The sequence below is a fragment of the Aulostomus chinensis genome, chromosome 17, assembly GCF_037954235.1.
Source record: "Aulostomus chinensis isolate RoL2024-O1b breed Wild chromosome 17, RoL_Achi_v1.0, whole genome shotgun sequence".
NCBI classification, from domain to species: Eukaryota; Metazoa; Chordata; class Actinopteri; order Syngnathiformes; family Aulostomidae; genus Aulostomus; species Aulostomus chinensis.
The window spans coordinates 11,255,281-11,272,263 of NC_141336.1; the positions used below are offsets into that span (position 1 = coordinate 11,255,281).

At 42.6% G+C, this 16,983-nt stretch overlaps 1 protein-coding gene across 1 annotated transcript; it reads left to right on the forward strand.

Annotated features, from left to right (window-relative positions):
- The first annotated feature begins 1,257 nt into the window (after positions 1-1,257).
- On the forward strand, positions 1,258-6,140 carry zfp36l1a (ZFP36 like 1 zinc finger CCCH-type a). The gene is made up of 2 exons (XM_086183232.1): positions 1,258-1,594; positions 2,578-6,140. Exons 1-2 carry the CDS (start codon positions 1,544-1,546, stop codon positions 3,646-3,648), a joined length of 1,122 nt encoding a protein of 373 aa, XP_086039358.1. The 5' UTR covers positions 1,258-1,543; the 3' UTR covers positions 3,649-6,140.
- Positions 6,141-16,983: the final 10,843 nt, after the last annotated feature.

The window sequence follows — 16,983 nt, forward strand, 5'->3', positions numbered from 1 at the left end:
AATCAATCAGCGATGGGGCCTTTGAACTGCAGACATGATTTCCAGCAAGTCTGTCATCCCACCCTGCTGTCTGTGAAATCACTCCAGGGGGAGATTACTCCACACAGCCCGGGCTCGTAAAACTCTTCTTCTGTTAAAACACACACCCTTCTCTCTCTACTGACTGGCCTCAGTGTTTGCATGAAGTCATATCTACTTGTCTTAATGCAGAGTAAAGATAACATTGTAGCCTGGAAAGGTCAGCTTATGAAAATAGGATCTGAACTTTGTTGGAGATGATACATGCAGCAGCAGCAGGACCCGTCTTTTCTCTGTCTCCCAACCAACATTTCAGTGTAAAAACAAATTGCCCAGCCTCTTCCATGGCTGCGAGCCGTGAGACAAAGCTCTACACCCCCTGTGTGGCTCCTGTATAGGCAAAGAAGAGGAAGGGGAAAGAGAATGTTTTGCCTCCCTGGTTCTTCTCCCCAGCCCTGTTCCCTCACCCCCCTGAGGCAGTGCTGTGTAGTAATAAACGTCTCCCATAAATCTCCCCCTCATGCCATCCTCCCCTCCTCCAATTTTTTTTTAAGCCACCCCCCATTGCAACCCAACCCTGACATTGACTCTGCACATGGCCTATGGCTGCTCTGTCATGGATTTAGAAGGAGGGAGGGAGGAAGAAGGGGGACCACAATAGGTTTATATAGGTTTCACTCTCTGCAGCCTGTGGTCGAATCAGGTGAGATCACTCATGTATCAGATTAACAGACCGAATGACACATCGATGTGTGCGCGCGTTTCAGAAGGGAAGAGGAAAAGAGCTGTTACAGAAAAACAGAGAGATAAAGGGACCCGTGGGGGGAATAAGTGTGTGCTGGGAAAGGGTTAAAAGCCCTGCATACACTGGAAAGTCCCACAGTCCAGCAATTAAGAGTAAATTAATTACAGAGTAGTGGATGGTTGCTAGAAGCCTGAGGACAGTCCTCCCCGAACAGTAAACAAGTCTTTAAACACCAGACTTCCATAGGAAAAAGTATGAAATAAAAGCTGGACTCAATTCAAACAAAAACACACCAAAAAAAGTTTGTTCTTTTTTTTAAGTTTGAATTTATTTTAACATAGTGTTTATTGAAATATCCAGATTATCAGAATAAAAGCCAATAAGTGTTTAGTATTCAGCTACACGATGCGGTAATCTCAAACACACTGACAAACCGATGTAAGTTTGTCAGTGCAGACGAAGAAGAAGAGGAAGACGAAGAAGAAGGAGAGGAGGAGAAGGGGGGAGGAAAAAGTTGACTGAAAAGTTAACGCCCAGCGCTTCAGGCTCCTCCTGCAAAAGGATTATAAAGCTAATGTCGGGGCTGGCGCAGGGCACAGGGGGAGTCTGCAGGGTCAAAATTACGCCGGAGCTGCGCACCAGAAACTCAGCAGACCTGCGCAACTTTCTAGCGTTTGTTGTTGTTGGGGTTTTTTTTTTTGTTTTTGTTTTTTTGTTTTGTTTTGGGGTTTTTGTGTGTGTGTGTGTACCACATTTGATTTGATCCCAGTGGCTGCAGAGATGACCACAGCCGTGGTGTCGCCTTTCTTCGACTTCGAAGCATTGAACAAGGTAGCTTTCTAACTTTTCCTTCCCCGACTGTGCGCGCTTGTTAGCCTGGTAGCAGCGGTGTTAGCTAGCCGCTGTATGTGGAGGAATGAGGCGGCCCTGTGACGCGCCTGTTTTGTTTTGCCCCTTTGATTTGTTTTTCTCTTGACGCGCTTGTTTCTTCTGGTTATTTCTTCTCTTAGCCTTTCTCCAAGCTGCTCCCTTGTTGGTTAAACCGCTGTCTTGAAAGTGTGTTTTCAAGCTGGCGTTAACGTTGTAAAATGGCAAACTGTTGATATTCATGTGCCACATCAGCTAATTTAACTCTCATGACTCTGCTTACTGGTTATGTTGAAAACGACGAACTTTTGGTTCTGTTACTTTTGTAAGAAAAAGACGTGAGCAGTTTGCGCCACTTTACCTCACAAATCAACCACATGCTCTCTAATGATTGACCAGATTTGCCATACTTCAACCTGTTATTGCTCTCTAACTTAAATATTTGTGAGTAAAGAGTAAAAATATAGCTGCCTAGTTTCTCAATATGTTTGTACTGTTTATATTTGCATTCATTTTCAAGTTTCCGCGCCACGTTTTTTCCTCTTGCATGAAAATCAATGGTTAACAGACTATTTCCACCAGTGTATTGAAAGCCAGATCCGTTTCCCCTCTAAATTCAGCAGGATGCTTCACCACTTTCATTATCTTTCAAATGATGCAGCCTCTTTGTAGCCACTAGCAGCCCACTGGCCTCTCATGTGCTCCCGCTCCATTTACTAAGCAGGCACACATTCCTCACTAGGGCAACTTGCCAAACCAGCTGCTGTTCTATAGGCCTGTATCCGCTTATGCTGTCAGAGCCAAAAAGAACACAGTCATGCAGGAGGAGGCTGGGGATCGTTCCCCTCCCTCCAGTCCACCAGATCTTTTTCAAATCAGGGCCACATGTGCTGTCAGTTTCTGTCAGATCAGTTCTGATGAATTTTGTTTTGTGTGTGTCTCCCCAGAACAACAAACTGCTTGGCTACAACAACAACCCCCATCCCATGTCTGTCCCTTGCACTGGTACAAATGTACCCATCTCCAGCCCCACCGGGGCCCTGCTGGACAGGAAGGCGGTGGGATCTCCGTCAGTGGGAGGTGTGTACCAGCGGCGGCACTCTGTCAGCAGCACAAGATTCAGCCAGAACCAGTTCCTGAACACTCTGAAGGCAGCGGACCACTCTTCTCTCATCTCAGGGGTTAGCAATGCCAGCAACAACAAGGAGAACCGCCTGCGAGACCGCTCCTTCTCTGAAACTGGTGAAAGGCTTCTCAACAAGTGCCTGGGCCCTGCTAGTCCCACCAACAACAGCAGCAGCAACAGCAGCCAAATCAACTCCAGCCGTTACAAGACGGAGCTCTGCAGGCCCTTCGAAGAGAATGGCTCCTGCAAATATGGTGACAAATGCCAGTTTGCTCATGGGATTCATGAACTACGCAGCCTGAGTCGCCATCCCAAATACAAAACGGAGCTGTGCCGTACCTTCCACACCATTGGTTTCTGCCCTTACGGGCCGCGCTGCCATTTTATCCACAATGCTGAGGAGCGGCGTGGACCCCCCCAGCAGTCCTCCCCTCTAAACTCTTCCAACAAGATGGAGAGGCCTCGGCTGCAGCACAGCTACAGCTTTGCAGGCTTCTCCAGCTCAGCAGGGCTGAGAGACAGCCCCACTTCTGTCACCCCCCCACCTATGTTCTTCCCTGACGAGGTCCCAGATTGGCCCAGCAGTAACCCCTTCACCTACTCCAGCCAGGAGCTGGCCAACCTGTTTGGGTCCAGCCTCGGTGCTGGACCTGTAGGCACAGATCCCAACACCCCTGCACCTCCCTCTCCAACAAGCACGCCTTACTATTTCAGACCCATGTTGGAGTCCCCTCAGATGTTTGAGTCTCCATCCAGCCCCCCAGACTCTCTGTCAGACCAAGAGGGCTACCAGAGCAGCTCTGGAAGCAGCCTGAGTGGCTCTGAGTCCCCAACGCTGGACACCACCCGCCGCCTTCCCATCTTTAGTCGCCTTTCCATCTCTGACGACTAGACTGCACGCATTCACCAGTGACTTTTAGTTCAATGACACGAAGAGATCACGGCACTCCCCTCTACCTCTGCCCCTCTCTGACAGTAAACTTCCCTCTAATCAGACACCGTGTGAGTTCCTTGTTAACTTCGTAAGGATCAATCAAGGAATCTATGAAGTTACATGATCATTTCATCCCTGTTAAATCTGCACAGCAAGTTTTATTAAAGTACCCCGCTATGTGTCATAGTGCCAAAAAAAGGAGAGGAAATTGAAAAATGAAAATCATGAACAAGAATTGACTGTTTCTCCAGGTGCCGCTTGTTTTTGTTGTTGTTTTTTTTCTTTCTTCATTTCTTCTTGAATGTGTAGCAGCACAAGTGGCCTTGGAAAGGGGAGTGCGTTGCACTAGCCCACCCCTACCCACCCACCCCCGCCGTGACGATACCACTTCCCCCGACCTAGCTAGAGGGTGCTCACTAACTGTAGATTTACCGCAGCCGTTTTTACAGACTGAGTTGAGAGTAAAGGAAAGAAAATACAGACCCTGAAATGATATGAATAGTTTTTAAAAGATTAAAAAAGAAGTGCCTGGGGCGGTTACTGCATGTGTTTAGGGTGAATGGACTACTGTTTGTTTTTGGTTATTTCTCATTTGCCCCCCCCCCCCCCCCCCTTCACCCCTGTCACGATTCTCCTCGAGCCCTGTCTTATGTAATTGTGGACTGGGTGAGTCTGCAGGAAGGACTTTGAACTGGAAGTTGGTTGCCCCTCCCTCCTCCTGCTCCTCCTGTTGCTGGTCACTGGCTCTTTTCGGGGAAGGAAGTCTTGATATCAAACTGATCATTAAACCTGTAAGACTTTGTCCCAGTTATCACCCCCCACCATCCTTTATCTTCACCGATCCGGGGAATTCCAGCATTCCCATGGTGCAGTTCTACATCCTGGGACTTGATGAGATCGGATCTCCAAGCTATTTTACTTTACTTCTCCCCCCCACCCCCCACTTTAGTACCTGCTCTGAGGAGCACTCATTACATCCCTTTTTTTGCTTTCTTTATTTGATAATTATTTTTTATTAATGTTATTATTACGGTTATTGTTTTTGAAAACTTTCCAGACAGAAGGTTTGCTTGTCACTGCTTATTTAACTTATCAGAACATATTTATTGGTGATCATATGCATTTTTTTTGTTAATTTTGTTTTTTGTATTTATCTGGATAATGAACAATAGAATATATTTTCTTTTATGTTAAATTATGATCTTCCATATTAATCTAAAGATTGTGAAGACATTTTTTGTCAGTTTTCCTTTTTTTCACAGTTTAATATATTGTACTTCAATGACTTTTGTTCTGCAACTACACTTTGTCAAAATGAAACTTAATTTAAAGCAAAAAAAATGCAAAAAAAGATGTTTTGCGTTTTGATTATTTATTGTACTTTTTTCTTACTCCCTCTTATCGGACTGCAATTCCATCAGAACTAGATTTGTGTTTCATTCCCGACGTTTTCCCCTCTTCCAAATCTGACAGTAACAGTAGCTAACTGTTACGACTGTGATTCATCTCCTATTTTTGTTTCGTCCCAGCTGTAACGAGAAGTATTTTCACAGTGACTTGGGTTGAGAGTAGAAGTAAAAGGGTGCTTTAAACCTTCTCACATCACTGGTTTAGGAGACTCAAAAGTTTAGGCTCTTTTTTTTTTTTTTTTTTCTTTTCTCTTTTTTTTTCTTTCTTTCTTTTTTTTGGAAATGTCCATATTGTTCTTCCACCTAGTCTGCTATAACGAGCAATAGCTGTGACCAAATAGGTTGAGGAAAGTTTTTTTTTTTTGTTTGTTTTTTCTTTTAACTTGATCAGATGCTTGATGCACTTGCTTGCCCCCCGCCCCCCCCCCCCCCCAAACCATTTGGAAGTGCCTCGCTAAATACATTCCAGGTAGCTAAGGCTTCTCCGCCTTTTATATTTGATAATGGAGGACAATTACATTTTTTTTTTCACTTGTTCTGTGCTGCCTTCGCGTGTTGGAAGAAGTGAGCAGATTTTGACACAAAGAAAGTAAAACTGTTGAATGTATTTTTTCAGCCATGTTTTTCACTACAGTAATTTTTTTTTTCTGTGAGTTTATATGAACTTGTTTCTTTCCCCTCTTTTGTAAGTATTGATTGCAGTTAAGTCAATAAACCCCGTATTTTTGGAAAAGTTAAACTGTCTGAGTTGTTGTTCAAAGGTTTTTATGTGGAAACTGATCACGTCCTTTTAGCAATATTTGACAGACGATACAGCAAGATGTGAACAATGTTCTGAAAACTCTTTGATTGTCCATACACTGTAAAAACCAGTCTCGCCATATAGATTTTTCTAATTTCTAGTCAGAAAAAAAAATCTCATTACACTTTAAAACAAGACTTTTTAATCAAGGTGTTTTATCATTTTAAGAAATCTGATTCTGCTCGTTACAAGCAAAAATAGTGTGCTTTTTGCTTTGGTGACTCTAATTACAATGAGATTACCTTTCTATAAATTAGTAAGGCTTAAATCTTATGAGGTTATACATTTCAAACTTGACCTAAGCTTCTTATATGACCTTCTGACATAAATGGCATCTTTGGACGGACGCATCTTAATGTAAAATGAAAAACGATGTTAAATGATGACAATAAAATATGGAGGAAATGAGCAACACAAGAGGCCTAACTAGCTGTGCATAATGCAGAACCAAAGGGAGTTTTACTGTGGTGGAAGTTGATTGGTGCGCTTCAGCGAGAGCACTCAAGGGAACTGACCTGGGGATGATAAAACTCTCGATTGACCAGGTTTTTGTTACGCAAAGACTCCTGGTTTCAGCAGAAATATTGATCAGTGCGAACCGTAACGTTTCCGAGAATAAAAATGTGCCGAGGTTATGACCCGATCAATGATCCTGAGGTTACAAGTAAGCCGATCGATAAGTGAGTGACATGATTCCTAGTAAGTGTGGGATAAATATTTGAGCCATAGGTACTGATGATCTGCTACATTTTCTACATAGGAAAGATATTCAAATCATTTCCACCTCAGAAGACAAGTGGTGTATGATTTCAAAAACAACACTGTCGCTTCCTCTTCAAACACTTCACATCGCTTCTGCTTTTCCTCAGTTTCTAGACTCTTCCGTCTTTCCATGTTTATGTTCTCTCAGATTGCAAAAAGGAGCCGGAACAGGAGCTCCCTTCCCTCCATACAATGGTGTGTGCTGACCCGTCACAGCTGACCCATGGAGACCTCCTTTTTGCTGCTGCTGCTACATGTTCTTCAGTGCCCATCTTCTTGCTTCACCTACATCTGCATCTCAAAACTTGACGTTCACGGGTTCCTTATGACTGATTACTCACTACTACATATTGTTTCATTTTGCGACGCATTTGTCAGATAAAGTTAAAAAAAGAAATTTGTGCAGACAACATGTGGACAACAAAGTGGGAAAACAATGAATGTTCCGGATACACTGCAAATAAAAAGCAGAGATCAACATCAAATTTGGCAAGAGAACCCATCATGAAATATTTTGGCTGCACACGGGGGTTATATAAACACACTCTCACTGTGAAAATATGTAACTTTTAATGCTGCTGCAAAGCATCCTCCTTCAATCAGACAACATTTTGATGTGACAGTTGAGGTTCTCAAACTTATACTTAAGGGCTGTTTCGGTTTTTGCAATAATTGTACGATAATTTTATCATGTTCTACTTCTGTTTTTCGACTAATGAGGCCTCTACTGTTTCATAAGTTCTGTATTTGAGAGTTGTTTTTCTCAACACTAAACAAGTTTAGAATACTACTGGAATTCTATATCAATATTCCTCTGGTCGAAATAACCCCAAACATAAGTAATATCATGACTGTAGGACATATGCTGCAGATTTTTTATGTGAATATATTTGTAACAGGCAGGAACTATTTCCATATCTGTTGTGATGTAAAGGCTTATTGTCATCATATATGCCCCTCACCAATATTGGGGGGTTAAACAATAATCATGAAAACTGAACCAGGTAAAAGTGACTCGTGCTCATCACCCACGCTCTCTTTCAGAAGAACGTCAAGTGCATGCAGTGTTAGGGACATGAAAGAGGGCTGTTTCCTGTTTGTGCGACATGTGTGTACAGACACCTTGAGATGACAACCAGGAAGTGGCTTTCTGAACCTCAAACTAGCGAGGTGGGGGGGGTGGGGGGTCTCTCTTTGATATATATGGCACATGGCACAAGCGTGAAAATCTTCCATTACTTCATCACATTTTACGGAAGGTTACTTTCCAACATGGAAACAGTACAGTGAGTGGTTCATTCATTGCTCGCCACACACAGGTGTTTGGTTATAATCTCAGTATCTTCACTGACCTTTGACCTACAGGATTAAGCAAGAGAATGTGGCGGCTTGTACACTTTGTAAGTGTGTTATCAGAGGCAGGTTTACCTCATTGTTTGAGAAAGAGAGAGGTGAGCAAATAGAGCTGGATGTACTATCTCTCCTCACAGCTGAGAGCCAGGTAGCTGCAAACCTGCATGCATGCATTTTTGCATGAGTCTGCATTGCTGCCGACTGACAAGTAGATAATTAATCACCAGATAAGGGCTGAGGTCAACAATGAGTGATGGGGGCATGTTAGGGGCTATTCAGAGGTTGCTTTGTCCGGAGTCAACAAGATGCACAATTAACCTCCTTTGCACACAAGTACACACGCCACAGCTAAACATGCACCTGGTAAAAACTGCATTTTTAGCAAGAGTGAAAAACACTGACGCTTAGTGACATCATTAACACACAGCACAGTCAAGGTTAAAGCCTTTACATCTTCTGGAAGACTCATTGCGGAGATCCTCTTTCCACAAAAGCTAGAGTGCTCTTGGAGGGCACATAACCCCACCTAGGTAACTTAAACTAAACCCAGTATAAAAAAAAGTGTTTTTTTTTAAATACATCTCCTCCTTAGCCAATGCTACATACCTCAAATTTTGTGAAATCTGTCCTGATAGTTTTTGTGTAACCCTGCAAACAGACAGAGAGACGGCACCCAAAAATCATGACCTCCTTGATGGAGTTAATATATAATGTCTGTCCAGTCTGTGTGGTTTGCTTCAGGACAAACAAGCAGAGGTAAATGTTGTCATTTATCCTACAGGAATCTGCCTGATGAGTCGAAAAACAAGCCACAACAATCACAAATGTCTCAATTATGATATTTAATTGGACTTGAGGTTTGTTTTTGTTTTTTTCAATTTCACCAAACTATGATTGCTATGCAGATAAAGGTTCAGTGTCTTGCAAAACTGCACTCAACAAGATATTTGTCTGTCACAGTGATCAAACCTTTGACCTTAAAGTTACAGGACAACCCTTTGAACCCGACTCTACCTTCTGTCTGTCTGTGCTCACTTTTACCTCGTCAACGCAATTAAATGCTGAAATTCTTAATTGTACCCTCTGAATAAAAAAACAATGTAGAATACAAAAAAACAAAATCTACAAACTGTCCATTTTCATTCACTTTTAGATAACTTTCCTTCGAAAAAAGTTGCCTTTTAAGCCGTATTTCAGTGAGGTACAGTAGCTTCCTCGTGATCATATTGAAACGATTTCCCCTACCTACACTTCTAGGTAATCACAAACTTCATTAACTATCTGATCATGCTTGAGCAGAAACTGTCAGGCTTAAAGTTTAGTAATCACTAATCTCAGCATATGTAACACTTGTCATGCATTTTTCTCTTCGGCACGCTGTAAATGGCAGGCTTTATCTTTGTAGGTCTACGGCTCTATGTGTCACAGTGAGACTGATTGCAGATCAACAAAGACAACAGTCACAACCACTCCCTGATCCTGTGGGTTTAACCCAGGCACTCCGTAGCCCTATTATCTGGGCCACTGAGGCCATGACACACTGCTTTCCAAGTAATGACCATTAGCCCTGCCAAGATCCAGTGTCACATGTGCTTTTCCTCCCCCGGGCTAATTGGCAACCCTTGACCTTTAAAAGAAAGGAAGAGAAAACATATGTGTTGAGCAGCGAAGCTGAGAGGTGCAAAGACTTCAGCACTGGTGATGGCTGTTTGACAGGTTATGGAAATACACCCTTCCACTCCTTCGTGTGAGAAAAAAACAAACAGAGCTACGAAACTCTCACTTAGCCCCATGCTAAGGGACAAGCAATGACTTTTTCCTTACGAGATATTCTGACCAGGGGTAAACAAGAGATGAGCGCCAGCCAATGGCAGAGCCTGTCCTGAACCTGAAACTGTTGTGCTTTGGGTTTCTGGTCCACTGGGCCAAGTCACTCCTTCAGCTCTCTTGAGTGCTTAGCTTCTCAAGTCTTCCTGCCTCATGACTCCCCACATCATGGCCCAATGGGAGAAAAGTAGTTTCCATTAGCAGAGCAACACCTGCTCTGTGTTTTAACATATTTTGCTTTAACTGAGATGCTACAAGGTAATTAAAAAAAACAAAACAAAACAAAACATCAAACTTAAATACAACAATCATAACTGCATTGCAAGCTGTGCGATGGAGGACATACTTCTTCGATTTCTCCAAGGCCTGCAGAGTTTGTGTGTTGCATTTTTTAAAACAAAATGACAGATAATTAAGTGCCGAAGGTCAAAGCAGAATAAGGACATCACGATTTTAATTCTGCTTTTCCATTTAATTTTTAGTGAACTTTATTTCACCGAAATGGAAATTGAATCCATTCATGAACTGATTTGGGAGGAATAAACTAGGGCTGTGAAAAACGGATTAGAAGCAGAGTTAGTCTTGGTTATCTATGGCCATCTACAAGTGAAAAAAGGAGAGATGTTTTTTCCGCATTTGGGTTAGTTGTAAGTGTTCTTTTGGGCTTGCAAAAATCTTTACTTGTTAATATATATATATATAATTGAATCTGTTAAAAAATGAATCTAGAAAACATTTAAAATTATATCAAATCAAAATCAAAAGATTATACAAAGGATTTCTAGTAAACTTGAAGTCCTTTATTTCATGCTAACCCTACAATATACCCCACGATTAAAACAATGTACACAACAGCACACAGTGGAAGTAGTTTATCTAAGGATGATGAAGAGAGGTGAATGAAATTAGTTGAATGTTACATTCCACGAAAGCTAAAAACAGCACAAATCCTCACACACAGTTCTCGGTTTTGTTATGTAGCATCTGTTTCCTCTCGTGACTGTTTTCAGTTTCCTACTCATTCAATACTGATCTATATGACCTCAGTGGGTGCGCACACACACACACACACACACACACACACACACACACACACACACACACACACACACACACACACACCAAACTCCCAGAAATAAACACAAGCCTATGTCAGTACCCTGTTCATACAAATGCAGTGGCCCATGCTAGACTATAGTGGAGTTACTAAGCAGCCTCCTTGAGTCACTCAGGCCTACCTCGATGACATCAGCCGTAGTTTTACAGGAAGTCTTTACTTTGTCTTGCAAAGCGGCCAGGTTTTCGTCACATGATGAAAGAGCGCAGTTAAAATTATGAAATTGTGATAAGGTCCCAGCTACTTCAAGGTCACTATAATTGAGAGAGGGTGCTGATATTGGGGGCTTGAAAGACAGACAAAGACAGAGGAGCGATTAGGAGACAGAGAGGATGACAGGACATAAGTCACCTTCCTGTGAATATAACCACAGCTGTATCATTTTGGTGTTTGAGTTGTAAACAATCCCTGAATATCTGGCCTTGGGAGGTTAGGGAATAGTTAAAAGTGAACTCTATATCTCTGTGAGTGTGTGTGTATTTCACAACGATATGCTGGCTGAGGCTCTGAGAGACGAAGATAAGAGCTGACTGTGAGAAACCGCAGATCTCACACCCACTCACAAGGAAAGAGCACACAGACACGCACACAGGCATATGCACACCAAAAGCACACACACAGGAACAAGCCCGTAAACAGACATCTACGAGGCGTGCGTGCACGCTTCAGTAGGTCTTAACACACAGGGCATGAAAGGCACATTTAAAAGTTAACACAGGTTACCTCAGGGACATACATGAGGCTCCTCTCGATTGAGGAATTTAGCTGTAAAAACACCGCACAGATTGCTTGGAAGTGTCTGGCTGCTCAGATTTCTCAAGGCAAGACTTCCATCGAGATAAGGGCCGGCCTGAAACCTGTCAAGCTTGCTCCTCACCTACACTCACCCTGCAGCTACCTGCTAACCTGCTACGACATGCTAAACGAACGCAGGTAGGCAGGAAGAAAAAGAATTAGAGCGTAACTTCACACAAAGGCTTTGAGCAATAGTGTCAGGGTATTATTAAATCAACAACCACCTATGTCAGTCATTTCTATCTCGAGGTGATAGACGGTTGATTCAGATTCAAACAAAAAATTTTCCTTAAAAGAAGGGACATGAATTTTGATTTCAAAGTAAAACTATTTATATGCTTCATAAACCTGGAACAATCTTCAATTTATCACAAAACATATCTGCGTTCAAGTCAGCACACCTAAGGGTGCTCTCACAGGAAATACGTAAGCACGGACTCTTAAACCCCACATTGCTTGAGGGTGACACATAATGTCAAATCACTTAGGTTTCTAGGTTGTGTTTCGACAATATCATGCATCGGTAGTGGTTACGGCTGTTAAAACAGAAGTCAACAGTGGAGAAGCTGAGATGGTGGGTCCTACCAGCAAACACCAGACTATGAAATGGGAGATGGATGTTTGAGTCCTGATTATAGTATTCTGTTTTACAACTTCAGCCTTCAATTAAAGCAAATGTTGTTGTTTTTTGTGTCATTCATTTAAATAAAAAAGCTAATTTAATCCATCAAAATAGTTACTTAGCGCTAATTAGCTTCCTGTGACTAGCTGCGTGCTGCCAGGCTGTCAGCTAACTGAGTTTTCCTAGCATAAAACAATATTTTCCAACGGTGAATGTAATTTTAAGAATTTTAAGATAATACAAAAGGTTTTCAACTACAAAACAACATTTACCACTATATCACATTGTTGAACCAGGGAATTTTTTTTGTCCATAATGGGATCTGGTGAGCACATTTTCCACTGGCATGAAAATTTAACAGATGTTACATCACCCCCACATAATGCATTATTGAAATACAATTTTCAAATGCAGATTCTCATCCTATGTGTTGATTTGTAGTTTCCCATAAACATTCATTAATTAAGCAACACATTTGAAGATTTGTGAAACCCCTGTCAGTTCTCTTCCTGTAAAATAATACTGAAATAAACATTTACCCAGTCTCGTGTGATTTTAGACTCATTCCTGTGCACCAGTAGTCTTGCTTAACATCCTGGAACAACAACAACAAAAAAAGATCAAGTCATTAAGAAGTAAGATTGCCTTGAATATCATTCCGCTGAGGCACTTGAAGGATTGGTTAACTAAACATGGTAGAATGTAAAAAAAAAAAAAATTAACATAACATTGAAAGAAAAATGATAATGGTAATTTTATCAGTCTGTAATTATACCTCAAGGATTTGCAACATACTTCAAATTTGCTGAACTTGACTTAAACCCAAGAAAAGAACTTAAATCACCATCATAACAGCTCTATGTGGGGAAACAGTAAATTTCCTCTCAGAGGGGGAGTCATTTGGATTTTCCACTCTGCAAATCAGGCATCATTGTTATCAGGGACACAGAATAACAGTCAAGAGATGGAACATGGTGTGTGAGAGCAGGCAGAGGCCCAAAGGAAGGCTGCAGCAGCACAATGCAATGCAAAAGAGATGTCTGTAAATCACCGCCCTAACTCATTCCCCACCTGTGTCCGCTATCTTCCCAGAAACCCGGAGTCACACATACAGCTGTATGACTCTGAAAATCCATCATGACCACAGACACAAAATCACATGGGCAATCAAGAGTTTTTGGATATGAATCGATGGCAATATATGGAATACACTATCCCTTTAAGGCAGTTTTTTTTTTTTTTTTTTTTGGCATAGGATGGTCCACATTGATGTACACACAATCAAGCACAGCCATTGATTTGATTAGAAAACACAGAACTATTTCCAGTTTTCAGTCTTAAATGGGCATTGCGGGCTTTGCTAAACCGAAAGCCTGAAATAAATTATCATCCGTAAACTATCATGAGATTACATGTAAGACAGTGGCATCCAGCTTCATAGCATTCCCGGTAAAAGGTCCTCTGTTTCTGGAGGCAACACATCGTGTCTGTTTGTGTGTGTATATGTACCATTTTGCTGCATATGTAAACACATATGAATGTGTATGAGCATGTGTGCTGAAGAGGGAGGGTTGTTTACTTGGGCAGCCTCTCAGAGAGTGTCTCCTGGCCAGTTCTCACTTCCTGCCCTTGCGCCTGGAGCAGCAGCATGTCTAGTCAGCCACCTCGGGCTGACAGACCACATGCTAAAAGACTTATTGGCCTACTTTAGAAGACCTATGGGAGGGAAGGGCACTAAAGGCCTGCTCTAGGTGGGGCTGGAACTGTTTTGAAGAGAGATTGGGGGGTTTGGGTTTGTCTGATTTTTTTAATAAAGCACTCAGCCTCCCTCCCCTCACTCGTTGCTTTCCTCTGAGTGCTTACAGCTGCAGGGATGGAGAAGGGGGGAACAGCGGAACAGAGCGAACAGGCTCTGCATATAGAGGGCCCTTCATGAAGTCACATCTGGACCTTTCCCAGAGAACTCAATGGAGCAGAGAGGCTAATGAAAGTCTTAAGTTATGTAATTGAGCTCTTCCATGTGCACCAGACGGTGATGTTGGCTTGATCCGCAGCAACAGGATGTTAGCAAAATCCTATGGACGTTTATGTTCTCTTCTACAGTCTGACAAAGTCCCTGAGTGTCATGTTACAATTGTCATGTCTGTAGCAGCTTGCTAACCTCGAATCTGGGTATAGTCTTGCTGCAGGCCCATACATGGAATCACAGCAGTGAGAGACTTGGCCTGTGAGGCATAACAAACAGGGTTTGGCAGTTACTGCTACTAACAGGCCTACTTAGCTTGATTGGCCCATGTTGTTTTGCAACAGTCAGACTTCCACTGTCCAGCAGCAGTGGAAAATCACCAGAGAATTCTGAACATTAAGTACACTGGATGATTAAATGTGGTGTACAATCATTCTTTTTGAACCATGTTCAGAGTGTAAACAATTGGAATGTAATTTTGGGCCTTGCCGTTTATGACAAACACATGTCTGCTGGTGTATTGTTATGCTTAGCAGAGACTGAGTGGAGAGGTTGTAAAATAAGCTGCCTGGCTGGCTATGAGTGGGAGAGAAAGACCTACACTGTAGGGTAACATGGTGAGGGGTGGAGTGACCAAGGAGAACGCACAAATCTAGCCTGCACATCTGTGCTTGGTTTTTGTCTTTGTGTGGATGTACACAAGCATGTATGTCCAAACCTCTGAGCAACATACTGTTGTGAAACATTTTACGAGTAGATATGCACAATTGTTTGTGCGGTGTAATCCAACGAATTTACAGGAACATCAGCGTTATGTGTACCTATAAAACAGCAAGCAGATACACCACTGTAAATCTCAGAATAGTGGCAGGAAATTCCTGGACCTGTTGCTAAAAATGTCCATTTTTTTTCCTAGAACAATGTCCTGGCATCTCACTAAAAACACCCCCTTTAGTTGACAGTACCACAGCTCAAAATGTCCAAGCATCTTGCTATGAATCCCCCATTTTCATCAACACAAAGATGGCTGAAAATGTGCTGATGTTCTGCTGAAAACACCTGTTTTTTCAGCAGAACATCAGATGAAAAGTTCTCTACATTTGTTAGCTGAAGAGGTTACATTTAAATTGCCATGCGTTATTATTTGTAGGTATGAGTAGGAACAGTGAGTGAGAACTGCCTGGTACAGGGTGACCGTGTCATGGGTGTAGATTGTTGTCTCAGATTGAGTAAGGGCTCCAGTATCAGCTGCAGCTTTGATTTACCTTCCACAAGGGAGGAGAAAGAGAAGCAGCTGAGGGAGAGGAGATGCTCCTGAAATGAACACCTTAGTGAAACCTGCTGGTGTATAAAGTGTCAGTGCTGGGCCTCTCCGTGGCGGCGTGCCAAGCCTAGAACCACTATCACCTTCACCACCACATCATCGTGCCTTCCATTAATAAAGGAGAGGAATAGCGACGATGGCGGGGAAGATAGGCCGAAGCAACGATACATTACCTGCCAATTAGATGAAGGGCAGAGGCAAGGAAAATGTAGACCATATGGGAGGCTATATGAGGAGGCCACCTGACCCAAGGGGCCCTCGCATCAACACTCCTCGCTAGACTGGACCTGTTTGAAGTCTTACATAATGCCCTGAATACCACCTTCTTCTCCCTGGTCTCCCCTTCTCCTTCCCTCTTGCCCTCTGCTTTCCACCCTGAGACCACAACCACAAAGACAAACCTGGGCCAAAGCAAACACAGGCCAGAATCAAATCAATTTTTGGGAGGTTATGGTGTGACTATTACAGCTTAACACGCTGCTGACAAGCCGCATGAGATGTTCCCCTCCTGAGTGTGTGAAGAATGGAGTCTGTTTCGTCTGAACCTTAAGTGATCAGACACACCAGCGGCTGCCTTTGACAAAGTCCTTGTTTAAGCATCCTTTATATAACACGCATTAGTAATCCTGATGATTATTCCTTGGAAGTTGCTCAGTGGAATCAAGCCTACCGTGACATAAATCTCTCACAAGGATTCATTACAGGCCCTCTGCTATGGCTTCCATGGCTGTATTTAAATTTTCCAAACATTTCCATTTGACAGAGCTAAAAGTTCAGCATTGTTTCAACAAGCCTGCCAAAGCTTCAAAAGTGTAAAGCAATATTTGTAGAAATATTCCCCGATTAAAAGCGTTTCAAACGGCGTATCCCTAAAATGTTGACCTCTCTTTTAAACTGTTATACATACAAACAAGAAGTGGCTCTTCCACTCCGTCTGGCTAATGTATAAGAGTGGCTCGTGGCCAGGTCCACTCAGAACCAGAGGGACCGACAGCCAGCCACTCTTTGGAAACACTGACTCACCAGCCAGGGTTCTTAACTCCCCAGCCTCCTTACAGCTGGTTCAAGTGAAAAAGACTTTTTATTTCTAAAACACCTTCATTGTAACAACACAAAGCTTAACAGAGCTAAAATAAACTTGTGAGAAAACCCATACCGCCAGAGGAATAAATCTCACACCTTACACAAACAAGCGCCAGACTTGTTCATGTTAAGAACCGAGTGGGTCCGAGGCTCCTAATCCACCATAAAAGAGTAAGAGGGAGAACGAGAGACAAAGAGCTGTATCATTAACATGGTTGGACCCACGGGAGAAT